This window comes from Salvelinus namaycush, chromosome 27 (assembly GCF_016432855.1).
Source record: "Salvelinus namaycush isolate Seneca chromosome 27, SaNama_1.0, whole genome shotgun sequence".
NCBI classification, from domain to species: domain Eukaryota; kingdom Metazoa; phylum Chordata; class Actinopteri; order Salmoniformes; family Salmonidae; genus Salvelinus; species Salvelinus namaycush.
Window position 1 is genome coordinate 5,257,265 of NC_052333.1, and position 21,148 is coordinate 5,278,412.

General features: G+C 44.0%; 3 protein-coding genes across 4 annotated transcripts; 2 read left to right on the forward strand and 1 right to left on the reverse strand.

Moving 5' to 3' along the window:
• The first annotated feature begins 826 nt into the window (after nucleotides 1-826).
• On the forward strand, nucleotides 827-12,324 carry LOC120021976 (succinate dehydrogenase [ubiquinone] flavoprotein subunit, mitochondrial). Its single transcript, XM_038965779.1, has 15 exons — nucleotides 827-949; nucleotides 2,106-2,183; nucleotides 2,387-2,548; nucleotides 2,943-3,086; nucleotides 4,996-5,160; nucleotides 5,312-5,460; nucleotides 5,796-5,920; nucleotides 6,284-6,452; nucleotides 6,703-6,898; nucleotides 7,103-7,277; nucleotides 7,478-7,596; nucleotides 7,748-7,859; nucleotides 8,061-8,191; nucleotides 8,481-8,594; nucleotides 11,765-12,324. The coding sequence occupies exons 1-15, from the start codon at nucleotides 890-892 to the stop codon at nucleotides 11,849-11,851; spliced, it is 1,986 nt and encodes a 661-aa protein (XP_038821707.1). The 5' UTR covers nucleotides 827-889; the 3' UTR covers nucleotides 11,852-12,324.
• Nucleotides 12,325-12,701: 377 nt separating this feature from the next.
• Nucleotides 12,702-17,469, forward strand: LOC120022701 (proteasome subunit alpha type-2). Its single transcript, XM_038966686.1, has 8 exons — nucleotides 12,702-12,812; nucleotides 13,313-13,389; nucleotides 13,574-13,706; nucleotides 13,949-14,071; nucleotides 16,408-16,489; nucleotides 16,588-16,661; nucleotides 16,873-16,930; nucleotides 17,120-17,469. The coding sequence occupies exons 1-8, from the start codon at nucleotides 12,772-12,774 to the stop codon at nucleotides 17,234-17,236; spliced, it is 705 nt and encodes a 234-aa protein (XP_038822614.1). The 5' UTR covers nucleotides 12,702-12,771; the 3' UTR covers nucleotides 17,237-17,469.
• wdyhv1 (WDYHV motif containing 1) lies at nucleotides 17,313-19,170 on the reverse strand. Of its 2 annotated transcripts, none has more exons than XM_038966688.1 (6): nucleotides 19,042-19,170; nucleotides 18,694-18,793; nucleotides 18,544-18,594; nucleotides 18,229-18,377; nucleotides 17,982-18,106; nucleotides 17,313-17,872 (listed from the first exon to the last, which is right to left on the reverse strand). In XM_038966688.1, the coding sequence occupies exons 1-6, from the start codon at nucleotides 19,065-19,067 to the stop codon at nucleotides 17,766-17,768; spliced, it is 558 nt and encodes a 185-aa protein (XP_038822616.1). In that variant the 5' UTR covers nucleotides 19,068-19,170; the 3' UTR covers nucleotides 17,313-17,765. The 2 variants fall into 2 exon arrangements, with proteins under 2 accessions (XP_038822616.1, XP_038822615.1); XM_038966687.1 differs by having other exon boundaries at nucleotides 18,988-19,170.
• Nucleotides 19,171-21,148: the final 1,978 nt, after the last annotated feature.

Sequence of the window (21,148 nt, forward strand, 5' to 3'; positions counted from 1 at the left end):
TCACAAGGCATCCGGATCTGCAGCCTCTGAATCTCAGTCTCCTCTTCATGCGAATGACAGGGATTTGGGCCTCGTCCGGGAGCAGCAGTATATCCTTAGCGTCAGGTTGTTCGTCTGGCCTGCAGAGGTAGCATACAGTAAATTCAATGAGTGTTATCATCTCTGACTAATGTGAATGGGCAGCACACCATAATAGAGTTAAATGCTCTGGTAACGTTATAAGAACACAATCATGAAACAATTTATTGACGTACAAATGGGGTAATTTGTGCAAGATGACCACATCATTCAGAATTGAGGGGGCATATCTTTACTGAAGATAAATTACACAGTTGACTGCCAAGCTATAACTGTCATAGCAAGGAGATCGATCACACAGACACAATTCTTCAAAGGAAGGTTTTGCCTCATCATCTTGACAGCTAGCTTTGTTTTGGAAAGGCTAATCTGTCTCAATACATTATGCAGTCAATTCCATTCAAACCAATTACCAAAAGGAAAGCATGGATTAAATAACCTTGCAGATACCTTTATGTTCAAGAATGTCTCTTCAATCGAACCTCAGTCTTCTCTCTTATGAAAATAAACATTCCGTAATTTCCCACCTAGAATCCGCAGAGGGGAGTTAAAATTGAGTTAATTTAGATATCGTCAATATAATGACGGAAAGCGAATTATTTGGTTTGTAAACTATGATAACCTTTACATATAAATTACTTGACTATATAATGAATTCTGTATTTCATCAATGAGGATTATTTATTTTTCCCTTGACCAAAATAACCCCTCTCTTGAGATGGTATACTCCGGCACTGGTATAAACTGGGACCCAAGCTATGTCAGAGCGGTTTGGTAACGTTGATTATATCAGACGAAACGAGTACCCATCATGGCTGCGGTGTGTACTGCCTCCCGTGTCCTCGCCAAAAAGGTGCTGTCAGCCAAGGCGGTAAGTATTTGGAAACAAACTGTTGCTTTAGAATATCACTATGACCTACTTTATATGTTGACTTCGTGAATGTGTTCATATGAGCTGGTATTAGCAGCATCAGCAGGTAATGATGGTTCACCATTGCTGGTGTTTCGTAACGTAGCTAACGTTAGCTACTGTAGCTATTATTTTCTATACAATACGAAGAGGGAGCTAGCTTCGTTTCTGTCGCAGTTTCAATGTTGTCATTTTACATTTCCATAGCATTCGATTCTGACGAATAACTTGATTTAATATACTTTTCATTGCTTAAGTATTGCGGGTGGGTTGAGTCTTACGGTAGCCATAAACATCAGTGCATTGAAGGTCAAGCAAGGCAAGTTACTTAAGGATCTGTGGCTAGTTCCCAGTGGGCGAATTCGTTTTGCATGGCCCGGTGCCCCGAGAAGGCGGTGTTTGAAATTTGCGACAATTCCATTGACCCTAAAGAGAAATCTCCACTCACCGGGGCACCGGGCCATGCAAAACGAACTGTTGGCTGAGTTTGTTGTCAGTCGGTCACTGATTAAAAAAATAAATAAATCACAAATAATGTCTCGGCTGTTTTGAATGCATGCTGTGTTTTAAGAGGGGATGTTGAGACTGGTTGCGGAAGAATAAGAAAATAAGCTGTTTGTTTAGATGGGAGGAAGTGAGGATAATCTACGATGCCAGAGACGTTTCCCTAGCTATATGATTTTTAAATCTCTTTGTCACGACGTAATGTAAATGAATCCGAATTCTCCAACACATTAGTCTCTGTTTACACACGTACAAATGTGTATCTCTCCTCTCAGAAATATTGGTTGGAATGCTATTATGAAGCACTATTATGCATGTTGTGTAGTGTTTTTTTTTTTAACACAACTAGACAACTTTGTTGCTGCAGTGTTCTCACCTTATTTATGTCACAATCAGCTTGATGGGTTTCTGCTACATTTGAAAACAGTGAGCAAACTAGACTAACTTTTTAGAAACCCATAGTAAAGGTATACATTAACTTGAAAAAAAAAGCCATTGCCATTGTGTGGATTAGCCTAGTGTTCTTAAGCATTTCAGTACTTAAATCAATAGCCAAGCATAGCCTATAATTTAGGCCTATATTGACCTACCCTACCCTCCCCTCCCCATTTAGCTTCCGGCAATATCCCAGAGCTCCAGAAAGCTCCACTTCTCAGTCTATGGGCAGAACAACTCTAAAGTATCAGATGGCGTAAGTCTGCATATTCCCATGTTCATCATTGACAGTGCTATATGAATGGATTAAGTAAAAAAATAAATAATTGTTGCACAAACTATATTGATTTTTTGAATTTGTATTTGTCTCAGTGCTTGTAGAGGCAATTTGTATAAACAAAACTCTTAACTAGAGAAAATACTGAAATGCAGCTCTGTTTTGTGGGTCGTTGTTTACAGATGTCCACACAGTACCCGGTGGTAGACCATGAGTTTGATGCAGTGGTTGTGGGTGCCGGCGGAGCAGGGCTGCGTGCTGCTTTCGGTCTGTCTGAGGCTGGCTTCAACACAGCTTGTGTCACAAAGCTGTTCCCCACCAGGTCACACACGGTGGCTGCACAGGTAAGTCAAGTTATATCTACAAGAATCAATGGAATGTGACCATGTCACAGGAGGGAATATTCCAGAATGTCCCCTTTTTTAGGTGTTGCATTTTTAACAGTTCATTATTATGAGGCAGCTTTCACTCTGTCCACGGAAGGCAGCAATGCCATTTTTAAAGTCACAATGAATCAATCATATCCCACTGCAGTGGCGTTATCAGCCACCTTAATGTGTTACACTTGTATTAAGCCTACCTCCATGCGGTCTTGACATAAAGCCGTCCAAAGTTCATGCTGATCATGCACTTTGAAACTGTCCTTTACGCACTCTCTGCACTGACAAAATGCCAATTATTCCTTTAAGATGATTTATCTTTCTCCCAGTGGTCCTAAACAGTTGTTTTTGCATTTAGGGTGGGATCAACGCAGCCCTTGGAAACATGGAGGGAGATGATTGGAGGTGGCACTTCTACGATACGGTGAAGGGATCTGATTGGCTGGGAGACCAGGATGCCATACACTACATGACAGAGCAGGCTCCACATGCTGTGGTGGAGGTGACACACACACACACACACACACACACACACACGGTAACTTAAATTAAACTATGCCTCTGACAGTTCTTCTATAGCAAATATTGCCATGTATGGAAACCTAACCAACAGTCTCTTGAAAGGGGAGGTGGAAGAAGGGTCCATCAGGGGAATGTGGCCTGCTAACAGGGGAGGTGGAAGAAGGGTCCATCAGGGGAATGTGGCCTGCTAACAGGGGAGGTGGAAGAAGGGTCCATCAGGGGAATGTGTCCTGCTAACAGGGGAGGTGGAAGAAGGGTCCATCGGGGGAATGTGGCCTGCTAACAGGGGAGGTGGAAGAAGGGTCCATCAGGGGAATGTGGCCTGCTAACAGGGGAGGTGGAAGAAGGGTCCATCAGGGGAATGTGGCCTGCTAACAGGGGAGGTGGAAGAAGGGTCCATCAGGGGAATGTGGCCTGCTAACAGGGGAGGTGGAAGAAGGGTCCATCAGGGGAATGTGGCCTGCTAACAGGGGAGGTGGAAGAAGGGTCCATCAGGGGAATGTGGCCTGCTAACAGGGGAGGTGGAAGAAGGGTCCATCGGGGGAATGTGGCCTGCTAACAGGGGAGGTGGAAGAAGGGTCCATCAGGGGAATGTGGCCTGCTAACAGGGGAGGTGGAAGAAGGGTCCATCAGGGGAATGTGGCCTGCTAACAGGGGAGGTGGAAGAAGGGTCCATCAGGGGAATGTGGCCTGCTAACAGGGGAGGTGGAAGAAGGGTCCATCGGGGGAATGTGGCCTGCTAACAGGGGAGGTGGAAGAAGGGTCCATCGGGGGAATGTGTCCTGCTAACAGGGGAGGTGGAAGAAGGTTCCATCGGTGGAATGTGGCCTGCTAACAGGGGAGGTGGAAGAAGGGTCCATCGGGGGAATGTGGCCTGCTAACAGGGGAGGTGGAAAAAGGGTCCATCGGGGGAATGTGGCCTGCTAACAGGGGAGGTGGAAGAAGGGTCCATCAGGGGAATGTGGCCTGCTAACAGGGGAGGTGGAAGAAGGGTCCTTCAGGGGAATGTGGCCTGCTAACAGGGGAGGTGGAAAAAGGGTCCATCAGGGGAATGTGGGCTGCTAACAGGGGAGGTGGAAGAAGGGTCCATCAGGGGAATGTGGCCTGCTAACAGGGGAGGTGGAAGAAGGGTCCATCAGGGGAATGTGTCCTGCTAACAGGGGAGGTGGAAGAAGGGTCCATCAGGGGAATGTGGCCTGCTAACAGGGGAGGTGGAAGAAGGGTCCATCAGGGGAATGTGGCCTGCTAACAGGGGAGGTGGAAGAAGGGTCCATCAGGGGAATGTGGTCTGCTAACAGGGGAGGTGGAAGAAGGGTCCATCAGGGGAATGTGGCCTGCTAACAGGGGAGGTGGAAGAAGGGTCCATCAGGGGAATGTGGCCTGCTAACAGCGGAGGTGGAAGAAGGGTCCATCAGGGGAATGTGGCCTGCTAACAGGGGAGGTGGAAGAAGGGTCCATCAGGGGAATGTGGCCTGCTAACAGGGGAGGTGGAAGAAGGCTCCATGCTAAAAGAGCTGCAGTAGAAATCAAGGGCCCCTCGTACTTGGACTATTCATGGGATGTCCTTTTTCATACCTTCTGATGTATCAAAACAAGTGGAAGTGGCCTTTCAATGCCCTTAATCTGTTAAGATCTAAATTTGATTCAATACATTCTGTGTAATTCAATATTTAGCTAAAATGCAAGTGTAATTATGTAGCCTCTGGGGGGATTCAGTTGAAATCTCCTTAATCACAAAGGATTGGCACAACATCAACACAAACACTGATAGGCTGATCAAATTAAAACATTCATGTATTATTTCTTAGCTAACTTAATTTGTCTAGCTTCCTGTTATGAAAATAAATGTTGTGAAGCAGTGAGTTGACTTTTTTGTTTTGTGTCCCCAGCTGGAGAACTTTGGTATGCCCTTCAGTCGTACCGAGGACGGTAAAATCTACCAGAGGGCTTTTGGAGGCCAGAGTCTGAAGTTTGGCAAGGGAGGCCAGGCCCACCGGTGTTGCTGCGTAGCTGACAGAACTGGCCACTCCCTCCTGCACACACTCTACGGACGAGTACGTCACACTCTCTGGACTCAAAATCCCATAATTCATCACTTGAATCCCCTTTTGCTGACACACTGCTTTTAGAATCCCAAATCTCAAATTCTGGCCTGTTTTTGCCAGTCGGTCATCTATCACTCTTCTATGCTTCTCACTTATTTAGTCTCTGAGGTATGACACCAGCTACTTTGTGGAGTACTTTGCCCTGGACCTGCTGATGGAGGATGGCGAGTGCAAGGGAGTAATTGCTCTGTGTATGGAGGACGGATCGATCCACCGCTTCAGATCCAAGAACACGGTCATCGCCACAGGGTATGTATTCAGGTCCAAGAACAGTCATCACCACAGGGTATGTATTCAGGTCCAAGAACAGTCATCGCCACAGGGTATGTATTCAGGTCCAAGAACAGTCATCGCCACAGGGTATGTATCTGTCTCTCTGTATCGGGTGTTTCTGTAGCGAATAGGTATAGTTAGAAGACTTGTTCCATGTAATTTGGGTGTAGCAGCTTTGTTTTACCAGTTATACCCAGTTTATAATGTTAACTTTTTAACAATTTGCACCTGAACAGAAGGTGCCTCCTTGATGACAATTTAAAGTGCTCCTATTGTGCCCTGAGTCTTACTCCTGCCTCTGCTCGATCTAGTGGTTATGGCCGTACCTACTTCAGCTGCACGTCAGCCCACACCAGCACAGGAGACGGTAATGCCATGGTGACCCGTGCAGGCCTGCCCTGCCAAGACCTGGAGTTTGTCCAGTTCCACCCTACAGGTCAGTCCCATATCGGATTGGCAATACAGGCCTGTCTGCTAGGGAATGGACTTATGAGACAAAAATAACATTTTAAATAAACATTTTATTGGAGAAGAATGGATTAGCGCTCAGAATAGGCCTATCAGAAGTGTCGTCTTGAAAATGTTTCTGTGCTTAGTCGGAAGGTAACTGCTGAATAATCCTGTGTGTTTCATAACATAGTATCGTTGATGTCGGATAAGTCAATCACATGGTGATGTAAGTCAGAGGGCTGGCAGACTAACCCTTTACATACTGTGGAAACATAATCATACTATAAATATCATTGGGTGTGAAGTGCCCTCCCTCAGTGCTGATTTCATATAAGGTTATCCCTTCTAGGCATCTATGGAGCCGGCTGTCTGATCACAGAGGGTTGCCGTGGTGAGGGAGGAATTCTCATCAACAGTGAGGGCGAGCGCTTTATGGAGCGTTATGCTCCTAACGCCAAGGACCTGGCCTCCAGAGACGTGGTGTCCCGCTCCATTACCATCGAGATTCGAGAGGGCAGGTAAGATCACCGCCAAGGCCAAATGGAATTCATTTGTAATCTACCCATAACTTCCAAATTCCAATGGGGATGACCCCACCTTGCTATGAGTGTCAGTTGTGAAAGACTACTGTAATGCTAACAGCCCTGTATCTGAGTGACCCAGAGAAACCCCACGTGAACCTGTCATGCCAACAGCACTGTATCTGAGTGACCCAGAGAAACCCCACGTGAACCTGTCATGCTAACAGTCCTGTATATGTGTCCCTAGGGGATGTGGCCCAGAGAAGGACCATGCATACCTGCAGCTGCACCATCTCCCCCCACAGCAGTTGGCCACTCGTCTACCCGGCATCTCTGAGACCGCCATGATCTTCGCCGGCGTGGACGTCACCAAAGAGCCCATCCCCGTCCTGCCCACTGTACACTACAACATGGGAGGAATCCCCACCAACTACAGGGGACAGGTAACTAGCAGTACCCATAGCAAATAAATGCACTAGATCTGCATATTTTTCTTTTTTAAAAGTCCTGTTGAATAACTCTAAAATAAGTAGACAGATACAATGAGAGCTCTGTGTAGAGTGAGTCTTTTAAACTGGACCTCCCCTAGTTTGATTACATTAAACCTTTTTTATTATATAATTATTTACTGTCCTGTTCTCCCACAGGTCATCACCCACACGCCCGAGGAGGGTGATAAGGTGGTGCCAGGGCTGTTTGCCTGTGGCGAGGCTGCCTGTGCCAGTGTCCATGGTGCCAACCGTCTGGGAGCCAACTCCCTGTTGGATCTGGTGGTGTTTGGACGCGCCTGCGCTCACACAATCACTGACATCTGCACTCCAGGTAACAACTTCATACTCTCCGTTTTTCAAACCTTTGCCCGTATGTCAAGACAAAAATCACATGCATTAATGGATTGTCCCACAGCTTTTCAATGTGAATGCCAAGACTACTCTTGAAAAATTATCACAATTGCACTAACCTGGATGAAATAACAGATTTTAAATAGTTCAATATATTTTTGCAATGTGATGGTTCTGAAGGAGAGAAGCTCTCCCCCCTGAAGCCCAACGCAGGAGAGGAGTCTGTGGCCAACCTGGACAAGCTGAGGTTTGCTGATGGCAACATAAGGACCTCTGAGATCAGAGTGAACATGCAGAAGGTATGGATCCTAAAAATATGGAACGGATGTCTAACATCCATAATAGGGAATTGACCTTGGATGTTTGTCAAAAGTACAGGTAATGGGCTTTGAGGACATGTACAGTATCATCACGTCTTCTCTAAGCATGCGTTCCTCTCTCCGCTGTCAGACCATGCAGAACCACGCCGCTGTGTTCCGTACCGGCAAGGTCCTGAAGGAGGGATGTGACAAGATGGACGCCGTCTACCAAACCCTGGACGACATCAAGACCTTCGACAGAGGTCGGCATCTCATTCCCTCTGCTGATGTGATAAGAATAGACTTTCAATTGCCCCTTCTTACAGAGGCCGATCTTTGTTGTCCCATTTGTTGGGCTTGATTGTAAAAACTTCAAACATGCACGTAAAGATGTTCTGTAGCACTGTCATTCACTCTCTCTCTCCCTCCCCCTCAGCTATTCTCTCTGTCTCCCTCCCCCTCAGGTATTGTGTGGAACACTGACTTAGTGGAGACCCTGGAGCTGCAGAACCTTATGCTGAACGCTGTGCAGACCATCAACTCTGCCGAGCAGCGCCAGGAGAGCAGGGGAGCCCACTCCAGAGAGGACTTCAAGGTAAGAACTGAAGACACAAACCACTCCTATACAAGCCTGGTCTGCAATGAACATTTTGTGTCTGGTAAAGTGAGATTTACTTCTTCTATGCATCCAATGGTTGCATTTTGCTTCACAGTAGGGGTCTCGATGTGGACATATTTTGGGGGAGCTGAAAGTAATGCATATTGACAGACAATGCTTTTGTGTAAACATCCACCATAACACAACTATAGTCACTCTCTCCAGCAGTAGTTGTAACAGTATGTAGACTGATGTCATTCTGAAAGAGGCCCATTTAACATTGCAGGACCGTATGGATGAGCTTGACTACGCCAGGCCTCTGGCGGGACAGGTGAAGAAGCCCATTGAAGAGCACTGGAGGAAACACACCCTGTCCACTGTGGATCCTAAGACCGGGAAGGTAAACCAAATTGATGCCTAATGATTGCGTTAACTTCATTTTTCTAAATATACACTGCTCAAAAAAATAAAGGGAACACTAAAATAACACATCCTAGATCTGAATGAATGAAATATTCTTATTAAATACTTTTTTCTTTACATAGTTGAATGTGCTGACAACAAAATCACACAAAAATTATCAATGGAAATCAAATTTATCAACCCATGGAGGTCTGGATTTGGAGTCACACTCAAAATTAGTGGAAAACCACACTACAGACTGATCCAACTTTGATGTAATGTCCTTAAAACAAGTCAAAATGAGGCTCAGTAGTGTGTGTGGCCTCCACGTGCCTGTATGACCTCACTACAACGCCTGGGCATGCTCCTGATGAGGTGGCGGATGGTCTCCTGAGGGATCTCCTCCCAGACCTGGACTAAAGCATCCGCCAACTCCTGGACAGTCTGTGGTGCAACGTGGCGTTGGTGGATGGAGCGAGACATGATGTCCCAGATGTGCTCAATTGGATTCAGGTCTGGGGAACGGGCGGGCCAATCCATAGCATCAATGCCTTCCTCTTGCAGGAACTGCTGACCCACTCCAGCCACATGAGGTCTAGCATTGTCTTGCATTAGGAGGAACCCAGGGCCAACCGCACCAGCATATGGTCTCACAAGGGGTCTGAGGATCTCATCTCGGTACCTAATGGCAGTCAGGCTACCTCTGGCGAGCACATGGAGGGCTGTGCGGCCCCCCAAAGAAATGCCACCCCACACCATGACTGACCCACTGCCAAACCGGTCATGCTGGAGGATGTTGCAGGCAGCAGAACGTTCTCCACTGCGTCTCCAGACTCTGTCACGTCTGTCACATGTGCTCATGTGCTCAGTGTGAACCTGCTTTCATCTGTGAAGAGCACAGGGCGCCAGTGGCGAATTTGCCACTCTTGGTGTTCTCTGGCAAATGCCAAACGTCCTGCACGGTGTTGGGCTGTAAGCACAACCCCAACCTGTGGACGTCGGGCCCTCATACCACCCTCATGGAGTCTGTTTCTGACCGTTTGAGCAGACACATGCACATTTGTGGCCTGCTGGAGGTCATTTTGCAGGGCTCTTGCAGTGCTCCTCCTTGCACAAAGGCGGAGGTAGCGGTCCTGCTGCTGGGTTGTTGCCCTCCTACGGCCTCCTCCACGTCTCCTGATGTACTGGCCTGTCTCCTGGTAGCGTCTCCATGCTCTGGACACTACGCTGACAGACACAGCAAACCTTCTTGCCACAGCTCGCATTGATGTGCCATCCTGGATGAGCTGCACTACCTGAGCCACTTGTGTGGGTTGTAGACTCCGTCTCATGCTACCACTAGAGTGAAAGCACCGCCAGCATTCAAAAGTGACCAAAACATCAGCCAGGAAGCATAGGAACTGAGAAGTGGTCTGTGGTCACCACCTGCAGAACCACTCCTTTATTGGGGGTGTCTTGCTAATTGCCTATAATTTCCACCTGTTGTCTATTCCATTTGCACAACAGCATGTGAAATTTATTGTCAATCAGTGTTGCTTTCTAAGTGGACAGTTTGATTTCACAGAAGTGTGATTGACTTGGAGTTACATTGTGTTGTTTAAGTGTTCCCTTTATTTTTTTGAGCAGTGTAAATGACAGGATTAATTGTAACTAGGGTTGAGTGGTATAACTGCCAGGGTAAAAAAAAAAGAAGCCATATTACAACCTATGTGTTGTGATAATTGTGTTGCTCTATAACCTGTTGGTTCATATTCCTTGACACTGTGATATAAAGTCAACCATTTGTTTCATCACAAAACTAGAGAGCAACATCTGTTCGGTGAAGTCCAGAAAACACATTGCATGTAACAAACAGTTAAATGACCTATAGCATGGTCAATCAAGTTAATGTTGCTGACATTTTCACAACTATTGATTTAGAACCACGGATTTAGAACCACAGTTGGTGCAAGTCGCAAAGAAAACAGGAGCTGCCTCCACTATTCGAACCATTTCAACATCATCAAATCACCTCTGCTTAGTCTAAGTGATAACTAAAAGATTCCAAAAACAATTTAGTCCAATCAACGTAAGCGAAATGTGGCTATCCATGGCGCCGATTTCTGTGTGTGTGCGTAAGTAGAAAAACATGTTGATTCACCCTACTTGTAGAGAAACGCCAATGCCATCCTCTTTTCATGTTAGCGAAGTGGTCTATGACTCTGTACACTTTATTTTTTTGTTGTCCTAGGCTACCTGGCTAAAATACTTGCTTGTTAGCCCAACTTGATTTCATGGGTAACGATTAGCGAGCTAGTTAACATTAGCCTACTACATCTAGCTACATATTGAACTTGCATCCTCACAGGCCAGAGGCACAATGTATAAATTTAGGGTTAGATCAGAATCGCCATTCTAATCATTGGCCAGTACGGATAATTAAGTAAAACCACAAGTCCAACTCCCTATTGCCATCCATGGCTAATTTAGGAAAGGGACAATTTTAGCCCACCGGAGGACAACCACACAACGAGATGCAACAACTCAAGTTTTCTGTCAATGACGTTTGGCTCGGTGTGATTGGTCTGAAGTCAAATCCAAACTGGCTTCCCTTGACACTTTTTTGTGGGCCAGGACCATTTATAGCTGAGCTCACTCAGTTTAACTCAAAGCTGATTTGGTTATTGTATAAAATATTTTCAGCAAGGGAGGCCAAATGCTCGCTGGCTTTGCTTGCATTCAATGCTACGGGCAGCAACAATTAATTTTTTTTTGTTGACCAGACAGCATCAGATGGTCTACACATACAGAGACCGGGTCAGTGAGATGATACATTCAGCCCTTTGCTAATTGAAGGAAAATTTATGAAATGCAGACGAAAGATTTCTTTATAATAATTTATTATTTGGGCCATTTTTGGGGGGGGAAGCCTGGCCTCCCTTGGCGTCCATGAATACATGCCACTGTAGTTATACTTAACTTATAGTTAGTTATAAGCAGTGGCGTAGCACCCCCCCCCCCCCCCCCCCGGTCCCCAATCAAAAGCATACGTTTCTATACGGTATATCCCTCAAGCCTAATTGTAACATACGTTCATGCTTAACAGCACAATGATAGCGGAGTCTAGGTACATGCCAATGTACATTTGCCATCACTCACTAATTTCTCCCTTCTGTGCTTTTGTTACAGGTAACTCTGAAATACAGACCGGTTATTGATCACTCACTGGATGCAGAGGACTGTGCTGCTATCCCTCCCGCCATCCGTTCCTATTAAGCACATACCGATCCAATGCAGACTATTTTATTCATGATCAGAATGGATGCTTTTGCAGTTATCATTTATATGAAGTTTCAACCGGATTCTCCCTTTGCTCATAAATACTATATGTGGAATATTTCATATGTTCAATAATAAACTGAAACTTATTGTAACCTTCAGAGGATTGTGCAAAATTGAGTGTTTTGTGTGTACTTTCAACTTTCACCACATTTGCTATAGTTCTTACAGGCAAATAAATACATATTTAATATTTAAATATTGAATGATTCTAGAAATCTGTGTAAAAAGAAAAGTGTAATCACAGTTTGGGGGGGGTGAAAACCATGTTTAAGATATCCACACACAATGCCAATACAATACTCAATTTTTTCGCTCTGTGGCCTTTGCTCAACTGTATGTAAAGTTCTGTTCATCTTGCATGCTTAATGTATTGTTGGTTTTATCTCAATAAAGATGCTCTAACTAAATTCCTCCTGTCTTAGTGATTGTAGTGCATCTCCACAATGCCATGTTCCATCTGAAATACAATTGTATTTGAAGATGAAAGGAATAGAGAATGACATGTATTTATTTTAAACTATTTTCATTTATGTAAATTGCCTCTGACGCGGGATGCGTTGCATTTACACCAGTTAACATCCACTCTCTGACAACACCCCTACAAAGAATAACAAAACAACCCCTTTCTATTATAAATTGCATTCTAATACTTGTAAAAAAACGTTTATTCATGAATTCCGAGAATCTTGTGAACGTTATGCGCATGTTTCATATCACCCATGTACGCGCATATACATATGCCCTTCGGTTTCACAGAGAAATAAATAGAAATAAATGGGCGGAACCGGAACTTCATGTAGTTCATTTCCGCTATCTGGTCCGTCCAGCAAAACTTTCCTCAAGACAGATTAACAATGGCTGAACGAGGATATAGTTTCTCCCTCACTACCTTCAGGTAAAGCAAAATAAAAATATATTTCTGCATCGTAAAACGTAGTCAATTAACATCTTACTGTGAGGCCATATTCTGCTATAATTGTGATCTTGATTTAGCTCAATGGCCATTAAAAACACTTGAGGCAACTCTGCAAGAGATGCAGTGTCACGCCGATGCTAACTGGCTAGCTTCTTACCGGTAGCTGTTGAAGAGTTCAAGCGGGCTAGCTAGCGTAAGCCAATTGATAGCGTTGTAATTTAGGCTAATGTATGATTATTTGTAGCTCCTGCAGTGGCTAGCTATTGGCTAGCCCCCCCCCCCCCCCCCGTTACGTTAGCTGGCTACATAGCCGAAACTAGTTTAGTTTTGGCTACTGGCTACTCGGTTAGCTAGCGAGATATGTAGCTAGCTAAGTAAATGGATGTAACTGATTTAACATACAACATGTATATGAACAGGTGTAGGTTAGTGCTATAACTAACGTTTACCTAGTTACATATCTTCCTCGTTCCTTACAGCCCCTCTGGGAAGCTGGTCCAAATTGAATATGCCCTGGCAGCAGTGGCCGCAGGTGCACCCGCTGTAGGAATCAAAGGTGAGTAGTTAGATATAAACTACCTGCATCAAAATGTTTTAATCCACCATGTCTATTTATTGATTTAATAAGTACACATCCAATTAAACACCTCAACAGACTTATACACAACTAAACCTTCATTATCACCTCAAGTTTTGAGAACTGATTCCAAGCTCGTGTAATTTTTCTCCCCTAACTACAGCCTCAAATGGAGTTGTCTTGGCAACAGAGAAGAAACAGAAGTCTATCCTTTACGACGAGACCAGTGTTCACAAAGTTGAGCCTATAACCAAACACATTGGTATGGTGTACAGTGGCATGGGACCTGACTACAGGTAATGAGGGAATGGGGAACTCATTCTTACTGGAAATCAACTTCAGCATGTAGTATTATACATATGCCACTACCTATGCACTCTAGTATATTATATATAGAAACATTATGTAGTTGTTTTATAGAATATTGCTAAGATCTTATTTCTTAGCATACATGCTAAACCAAGTAAACTAAAGGTACAGTCCTTGACTGTAATGAGACGACTGGACTCAGGAGAGATGCTCTTTGTTGTGTTGACAGGGTGCTGCTCCGGAGAGCCAGGAAGTTGGCCCAGCAGTACTTCCTGGTGTACCAGGAGCCCATCCCCACAGCTCAGCTCGTTCAGAGGGTGGCCTCCGTCATGCAGGAGTACACACAATCAGGGTATGGAGTAAAATACTGTAGCTACTTATTGAGGATTAATGTTTTGCTTACCATGACTGATTCACAGTTCTCTCTTAGCTTAAATGACCAGAATATAAATGTGGAGTAGTTCAAAAGTCAACTGTTTATTCATCATTTATTCAGTACATTAGGAAAGTATTCAGACCCCTTCCCCACATTTTGTTACATTACAGCCTTATAATGGACAAAAATCCAATCTACACACCATACCCCATAATGACAAAGCGAAAACAGGTTTTTGCAAATGTATTAAAAATAAACACCTTATTTCCATAAGTATTCAGACGCTTTGCTCTGATATCCATGCACAGACTTGAGAGCATCTCTTTATTCTCTGTTACATGTCTACTTAGCCTTAGAAAAAGCTGTTTGGCATAGACCCAATCATTCATACTGGAAATCTAGTAGCCTCACTAGAAGTAGGTCATCCTGAAAGGCCTAAATCATGAATTTTTGGAAACTCATATTTCTCTCTCGATCTCTCTCTCGCTCACACACCCCTGACACACACACACAGTGCCTTTGAAAGTATTCAGACCCCTTGACATTTACCACATTTTGTTACAGCCTTATTCAAAAATAGATTTTTTGTGAATGTATAAAAAAAAACATACCTTATTTACTTAAGTATTCAGACCCTTTGCTATGAGACTTGAAATTGAGCTCAGGTGCATCCTGTTTCCATTGATCATCCTTGTGATATTTCTTCAACTTGATTGGAGTCCATCTGTGGTAAATTCAATTGATTGGATATGATTTGGAAAGGCACACACCTGTCTGTATAAGGTCCCACAGTTGACAATGCATGTCAGAGCAAAAACCAAGCGATGAGGTCGAAGGAATTGGCCGTAGAGCTCCGAGACAGGATTGTGTCGAAGCCCAGAACTGGGGAAGGGTACCAAAAAATGTCTGCAGCATTGAAGATCCCCAAGAACAGTGGCCTCCATCATTCTTAAATGGCAGAAGTTTGGAACCACCAGACTCTTCCTAGAGCTGGTTGCCCAGCCAAACTGAGCAATCAGCGGAGAAGGGCCTTGACCAGGGAGGTGACCCGATGGTCACTCTGACAGAGCTCCAGAGTTCTTCTGTGGAGATGGGAGAACCTTCCAGAAGGACAACCATCTCTGCAGCACTCCACCAATCAAGCCTTTATGGTAGAGTGGCCAAACGGAAGCCTCTCCTCAGAAAAAGGTACATGACAGCTTGCTTGGAGTTTGCCAAAAGGCACCTAAAGGACTCTGACCACGAGAAACAAGATTATCTGGTCTGAGGAAACCAGGCACCATCCCTACAGTGGAGCATGGTGATGGCAGCATCATGCTGTGGGAATGTTTTTCAACGGCAGGGACTGGGACACTAGTTAAGATTGAGGGAAAGATGAATGGAGCAAAGTACAGAGAGATCCTTGATGAAAACCTGGCCCAGAGAGCTCAGGACCTCCAGACTGGGGTGACGGTTCACCTTCCAACAGGACAACGACCCTAAGTACACAACCAAGACAACGCACGACTGACTTCAGGACACGTTTCTGAATGTCCTTGAGTGGCCCAGACTTGAACCCGATCAAACCTCTCTGGAGAGACCTGAAAATAGCTCTGCAGCAACGCTCCCATCCAACCTGACAGAGCTTGAGAGGGACTGCAGGGAAGAATGGGAGAAACTCCTCATACAGGTGTGTCAAGCTTGTAGCGTCATACCCAAGAAGACTTGAGGCTGTAATCACTGCAAAAGGTGCTTCAACAAAGTATTGGGTAAAGGGTCTGAATACTTATGTAAATGTAATAGCATTTAAGAAATATATTTCTAAAAACTTGTTTTTGTTTTGTTATTCTGGGTAGATTGAGGAGTAAACTATTTAATCCATTTTAGAATAAGGCTGTAACATAATAAAATGTGGAAAGTCAAGGGCTCTGAATACTTTCAGAATGCACTGTAAGCAGATGTCATAGAAGTGCTAATACAGACAGATACCATGCCTAAAACCACAAAGCGCAAGCAATGCAGATGTAGAACAGTGGCCAGGGAAAACTCTAGAAAGGCAGGAACTTAGGGAGAAATCTAGAGGAACCAGGCTCCGAGGGGTGGCCAGTCCTCTTCTGGCTGTGCCGGGTGGACATTATAAAAGTACCTCAATGTTCCTTTTCAGACGATCAATTAAGAATCATAGGATGTAACAAAATGACTCTGGGGGGGGGGGATTCTAATGTAGTTCATTTAATTTGATAAATTAATGCATTCATGATGGAGTCCATTTGCTTCATGTAGGATTAAATGTTTTAATGCGTCTCTTTTAAATGTTTTGTCTTACGTTGCAGGGGTGTCCGTCCTTTTGGAGTGTCCTTGCTGATCGCAGGTTGGGATGAGGACCGACCATACCTTTTCCAGTCTGATCCGTCTGTAAGGGCTGGTTACCACCATTTGCTATCTGAGCATATTTGTCTGTTTGTTGTGAGATCATGATACATTGATAACCATGTCTGGATTTCTCTACCCAGGGAGCATATTTTGCCTGGAAAGCAACTGCTATGGGGAAGAACTACGTCAATGGGAAAACATTCCTTGAGAAAAGGTATTTCAATTTACCCCCCCCCCCCCTGTACAATGACGGCCTACCCTGGCCAAACCCTCCCATAACCCCGACAACACTGGGCCAATTGTGCGCCACCATATTAGACTCTCGATCACGGCAGGTTGTGATACAGCCCGGCATCGAACCAGGGTCTGTAGTGACACCTCTAGTAACCCTTTAATAAATGTGGGTTGTGTGTCTCCTCACTCAGATACAACGAGGACCTGGAACTGGAAGACGCCATCCACACAGCTATCTTGACATTGAAGGTGAGTGACTCCATTATAAACGTCTCCTGCTGGGCTTCTATGTGGAAAGGGCTATACATGAAACGTTCTCATAGCCCTTCCCCTTCTATGCTCTCCTGTCATCACATATGTCTGTTAAAAGAGACCACAGGACTCTCTTGTGATCTTTCGGTTATTAGCAGAATCCTGAATGCTGTATTTTATTCACAGGAAAGCTTCGAGGGTCAGATGACCGAAGACAATATTGAAGTGGGGATCTGCAATGAAGCAGGCTTCAGGCGACTCTCACCCGCAGAAGTGAAAGACTACTTGGCGGCCATTGCTTAAAAGTGACTCTCGTTGGTGTGATTGTTCGTATTTGGTTATTACTGAAATAATTTAGACTACTGTATTTTCAACATAACAGCATTTATTTTCTTTGTATTCCAGTTCCTCCTTCCCCTCTGACAAGTTCAGTAACTATCAATAAATGCCAGAAACTAAAGCTCCCATGTTTTTATTTACATCTTGTAACTTGTGCTTATCTCACAAAATAAAACATTTCCACAAAGACAAATGCATTATTTGCTTTAAATGACGTTAAGATACATTTTACAACTCATCCCTGTACAGTTTGCTTCGTATGCATTGCATTTAACTATACAATGTGTAATAATTTAGTTTTTATGGCATCTGTATTTATGGCGTAGACATATTCCTGGCGATTCCTATGGCTTCCTTCTGCCACCAGGATAAGGAACGTAACATTGAGAATTGTTATTTCCTGGATTGTGACCCTGTAGTAGTCTTGAGCTGAGAAAGGCAGAAAATATCCAGCAGGTAACCACCAATCTGTATATTAATTTCAAACCAGCAATCATAATTTTTCTGCAAAGTGTTTGACAAATTCAGAGAGACCATATACATGTCCACATCCCACTTTGGAATCCATACTGATGAAGTCATCCAGGTTCATTTTAGAGTCTAGAACGAAAAACCCATTATTCCGTTAGACAATCCTCACAGACAAATGTGATTTCCATTCAAATATTGAGTTTTGCAAGAAGAAATATGTAATGTGACCAAGATGTACCTGTTGTTTCAATACAAGGATACAGCGGTGGAGGCATGCGCCATGTCCCATCGGCATTTTTCATATGTGACCGGTCCGAGGCAAAATTCTTCAGGTAGGTATCTGCAGGAATAACTCGCAACTTCCTGGAAAGCGTTGAATAGACAAGTATTCAAAAGTGTTTATCATTGAAGAGAACCGATTACCTTGATACACATACTTGCTTAGAATATAAAAAGGTAAAATAACAATATGAATACTTGCTTACCTCCAGAAAGCTGGTTTAAGGCCATGATCTGTATGGAAGGCTTCTGTAGTGTAAACATGGAAAGGACAGGAGAAAGGCAGGACTGTATCCTGGTCATAAATAAAGCTCTGTCCCTGCTGATTCTGATGAAGTAGGACAACGTGATAATCCTACAAACAGAATGATGAATGTTATATTGTGACCGTTGTAATAGTTTACAGTGTAGGCTACAATATTTTTCCCATAATGCTAAAGGCAACGGTGTGGCTTCATATTTCCTAGTTCTGGCTTCCTCCATCCTCTGTCTGAAAATGAAAGCCAAGGGACAGTGCCTACCCAAACAACAGGTTCATCTCCACGACTGGACTTCTGTTTCCATATTGGGATCTGAGACGAATGGAAATTCATCAATTATTATAACAGAGTAAAGGGTTAACAATGACTCACATAATTTCAATCACCTTTTAACGACCTAATACAACTTACCATTTTTCTTTCATTTGATATAAAGACTGCATACACTTCGTCCAAATGTATTTGCGTTTGAGTCTTGATGTGTTCACATAGTTTCCAGACATTTTCCTCACTGAAAAAGCAAGATTTTAAAATGTAATTCATGCACCCATTATATTAGCGGACTACTTAACTCCATGGTGAATTAAATTCATATGAACTTCACCAAGCTTCCTTCACAATGGAGTGGAGTTTATTCCGCTACCATTATGTTTTTAGCTAGCCACCTAGCTTCATTCTGAACATGCATGCATTGCGGACAATTACCAGTAACAGCTTGTGTACACGCATTCATCCCTGGATGGAGTGATATTGACATACTTTGATGAAACGTGTTCTTTATGCATGTCTTCCCTGAAAATGTAACAGACTGACCCTACAAAACAATCAGCAGTTGATTTTGCAGCAGTCTACATATTTTGGTGTTACATTTTTAAGTATCCGCCTGAGGACGAGAGTCCTCGTCTTCTTCTGTAGTATAATGGCGGTCCGCTATGAAGGTGCATGCCGCCACCTATTGTGTCGGAGTGTGCGATCAATCATGGTTTGGCTAATTATGTAAGACTAATAAAATAAAAAATCCCTACCTACTTCTAACAAACCCTCCCCAAAACCCCACCTCTTCAAACTATCTCTATCATACTGAGACAATCCATCCTTGCGATTAATCAGCATAAAAAAAACAACAACATGTAGACAGTAACTTGTTACCCCTAATAACTCTGTTGCCATATCCACAATAATCTTTAACCTGACATTTCTACTTTCCACAATCCGATTCGTGAATTTACTACCAAAATGTCCTTTGACACAGCACATTTATGGGAGCAATCTTTCTGAAAAGGCCTCGAGACCATGTCAGGACTAGTAGAAGCACCAGTTCAATCAATCAATCAATCAAGTTTATTTTATATAGCCCTTCGTACATCAGCTAATATCTCGAAGTGCTGTACAGAAACCCAGCCTAAAACCCCAAACAGCAAGCAATCCAGGTGTAGAAGCACGGTGGCTAGGAAAAACTCCCTAGAAAGGCCAAAACCTAGGAAGAAACCTAGAGAGGAACCAGGCTATGAGGGGTGGCCAGTCCTCTTCTGTCTGTGCCGGGTGGAGATTATAACAGAACTATGCCAAGATGTTCAAAATGTTCATAAGTGACAAGCATGGTCAAATAATAATCAGGAATAATTTTCAGTTGGCTTTTCATAGCCGATCATTAAGAGTTGAAAACAGCAGGTCTGGGACAGGTGGCGGTTCCATAACCGCAGGCAGAACAGTTGAAACTGGAATAGCAGCAAGGCCAGGTGGACTGGGGACAGCAAGGAGTCATCATGCCCGGTAGTCCTGACGTATGGTCCTAGGGCTCAGGTCCTCCGAGAGAGAGAAAGAAAGAGAGAAAGAGAAAATTAGAGAGAGCCAAGATTTTCAAAATGTTCATAAATGACAAGCATGGTCAAATAATAATCAGGAATAAATGTCAGTTGGCTTTTCATAGCCGATCATTAAGAGTTGAAAACAGCAGGTCTGGGACAGGTAGGGGTTCCGTAACCGCAGGCAGAACAGTTGAAACTGGAATAGCAGCAAGGCCAGGCGGACTGGGGACAGCAAGGAGTTCCTTCACATGTTCTTTAATATCATCAATGGAGATAGTGGGACCAAATAAATGACTCCACTCAATTTAGCATAAGCTCCAGGGACATGCTTTTTGATCTTCTTCCTTCCTTGAGAGTTTCCATTTGAAAAATCTTCCCCTGCTGAGCCTGGCTACCACAGGATAATAGCAGTCTACCATTTCCAATGAACCGGGCTAGGTTGACTTCACCTATCTCTTTCTTTACGTCATTGCGTAATGGGATAGGGTGTAGATGCAGCCCTGTGGTCACATCAAACACACCATCACAACATTCCAGCTGTTGAATCTCCAATCTTTTCCCCATATCCCCCATCGCTGCATCCTCTGAAAACCACTTCGTAGCCACACTAATAAAGGTAGGCTAGCAGTAAAGAGTGTTTTGCCAGTAACCGAAAGGTCTCTGTTTTGAAATCCCAGAGCCGACTAGTTGAAGAAGATGTCGATGTGCCCCTGGGCAAGCAACTTAACCCTAGTCGCTCTGGATAAGAGTGTCTACTAAAATAGAAATGTTTCTTGATGTTTCCCTTTCTATCACTGGCTTGGACGTCGCTACAACTCACATGCTACGCAGGAGTTTGTCAGTAGGGGGTGACATCACATTGCAATATGTGAACTTGTTCCTTGTTTTCCCTTACATAATTTGCTTTAACACGTTCATGTGAGTCCACAGGCAAAATTTGCATTTTTAGGGTAGTGTAACTGTCCCCAGAATTTGTTTAATTTCCATGACAATATTTAGCAAGACTCTCTCTCCCTCTCTCCCCCTGTCCCAGAGACACAGAGAGAATACCGTATAAA

Bases quoted from the DNA above. Each gene is read 5' to 3' on its own strand.
- LOC120021976 (XM_038965779.1), top strand. From the start codon at position 890: ATGGCTGCGGTGTGTACTGCCTCCCGTGTCCTCGCCAAAAAGGTGCTG. The intron at 3,087-4,995 runs GTGACACACACA...TTGTGTCCCCAG, and splicing joins CTCCACATGCTGTGGTGGAG to CTGGAGAACTTTGGTATGCC. The intron at 6,899-7,102 runs GTAACTAGCAGT...GTTCTCCCACAG, and splicing joins CCACCAACTACAGGGGACAG to GTCATCACCCACACGCCCGA.
- wdyhv1 (XM_038966687.1), bottom strand. From the start codon at position 19,067: ATGCATAAAGAACACGTTTCATCAAAGTATGTCAATATCACTCCATCC. The intron at 18,595-18,693 runs GTAAGTTGTATT...CATTCGTCTCAG, and splicing joins TATCAAATGAAAGAAAAATG to ATCCCAATATGGAAACAGAA. The intron at 18,378-18,543 runs GTAGGCACTGTC...TTCTGTTTGTAG, and splicing joins GAGATGAACCTGTTGTTTGG to GATTATCACGTTGTCCTACT.
- LOC120022701 (XM_038966686.1), top strand. From the start codon at position 12,772: ATGGCTGAACGAGGATATAGTTTCTCCCTCACTACCTTCAG. The intron at 13,707-13,948 runs GTAATGAGGGAA...TTGTGTTGACAG, and splicing joins GGCATGGGACCTGACTACAG to GGTGCTGCTCCGGAGAGCCA. The intron at 16,662-16,872 runs GTATTTCAATTT...CTCCTCACTCAG, and splicing joins AAAACATTCCTTGAGAAAAG to ATACAACGAGGACCTGGAAC.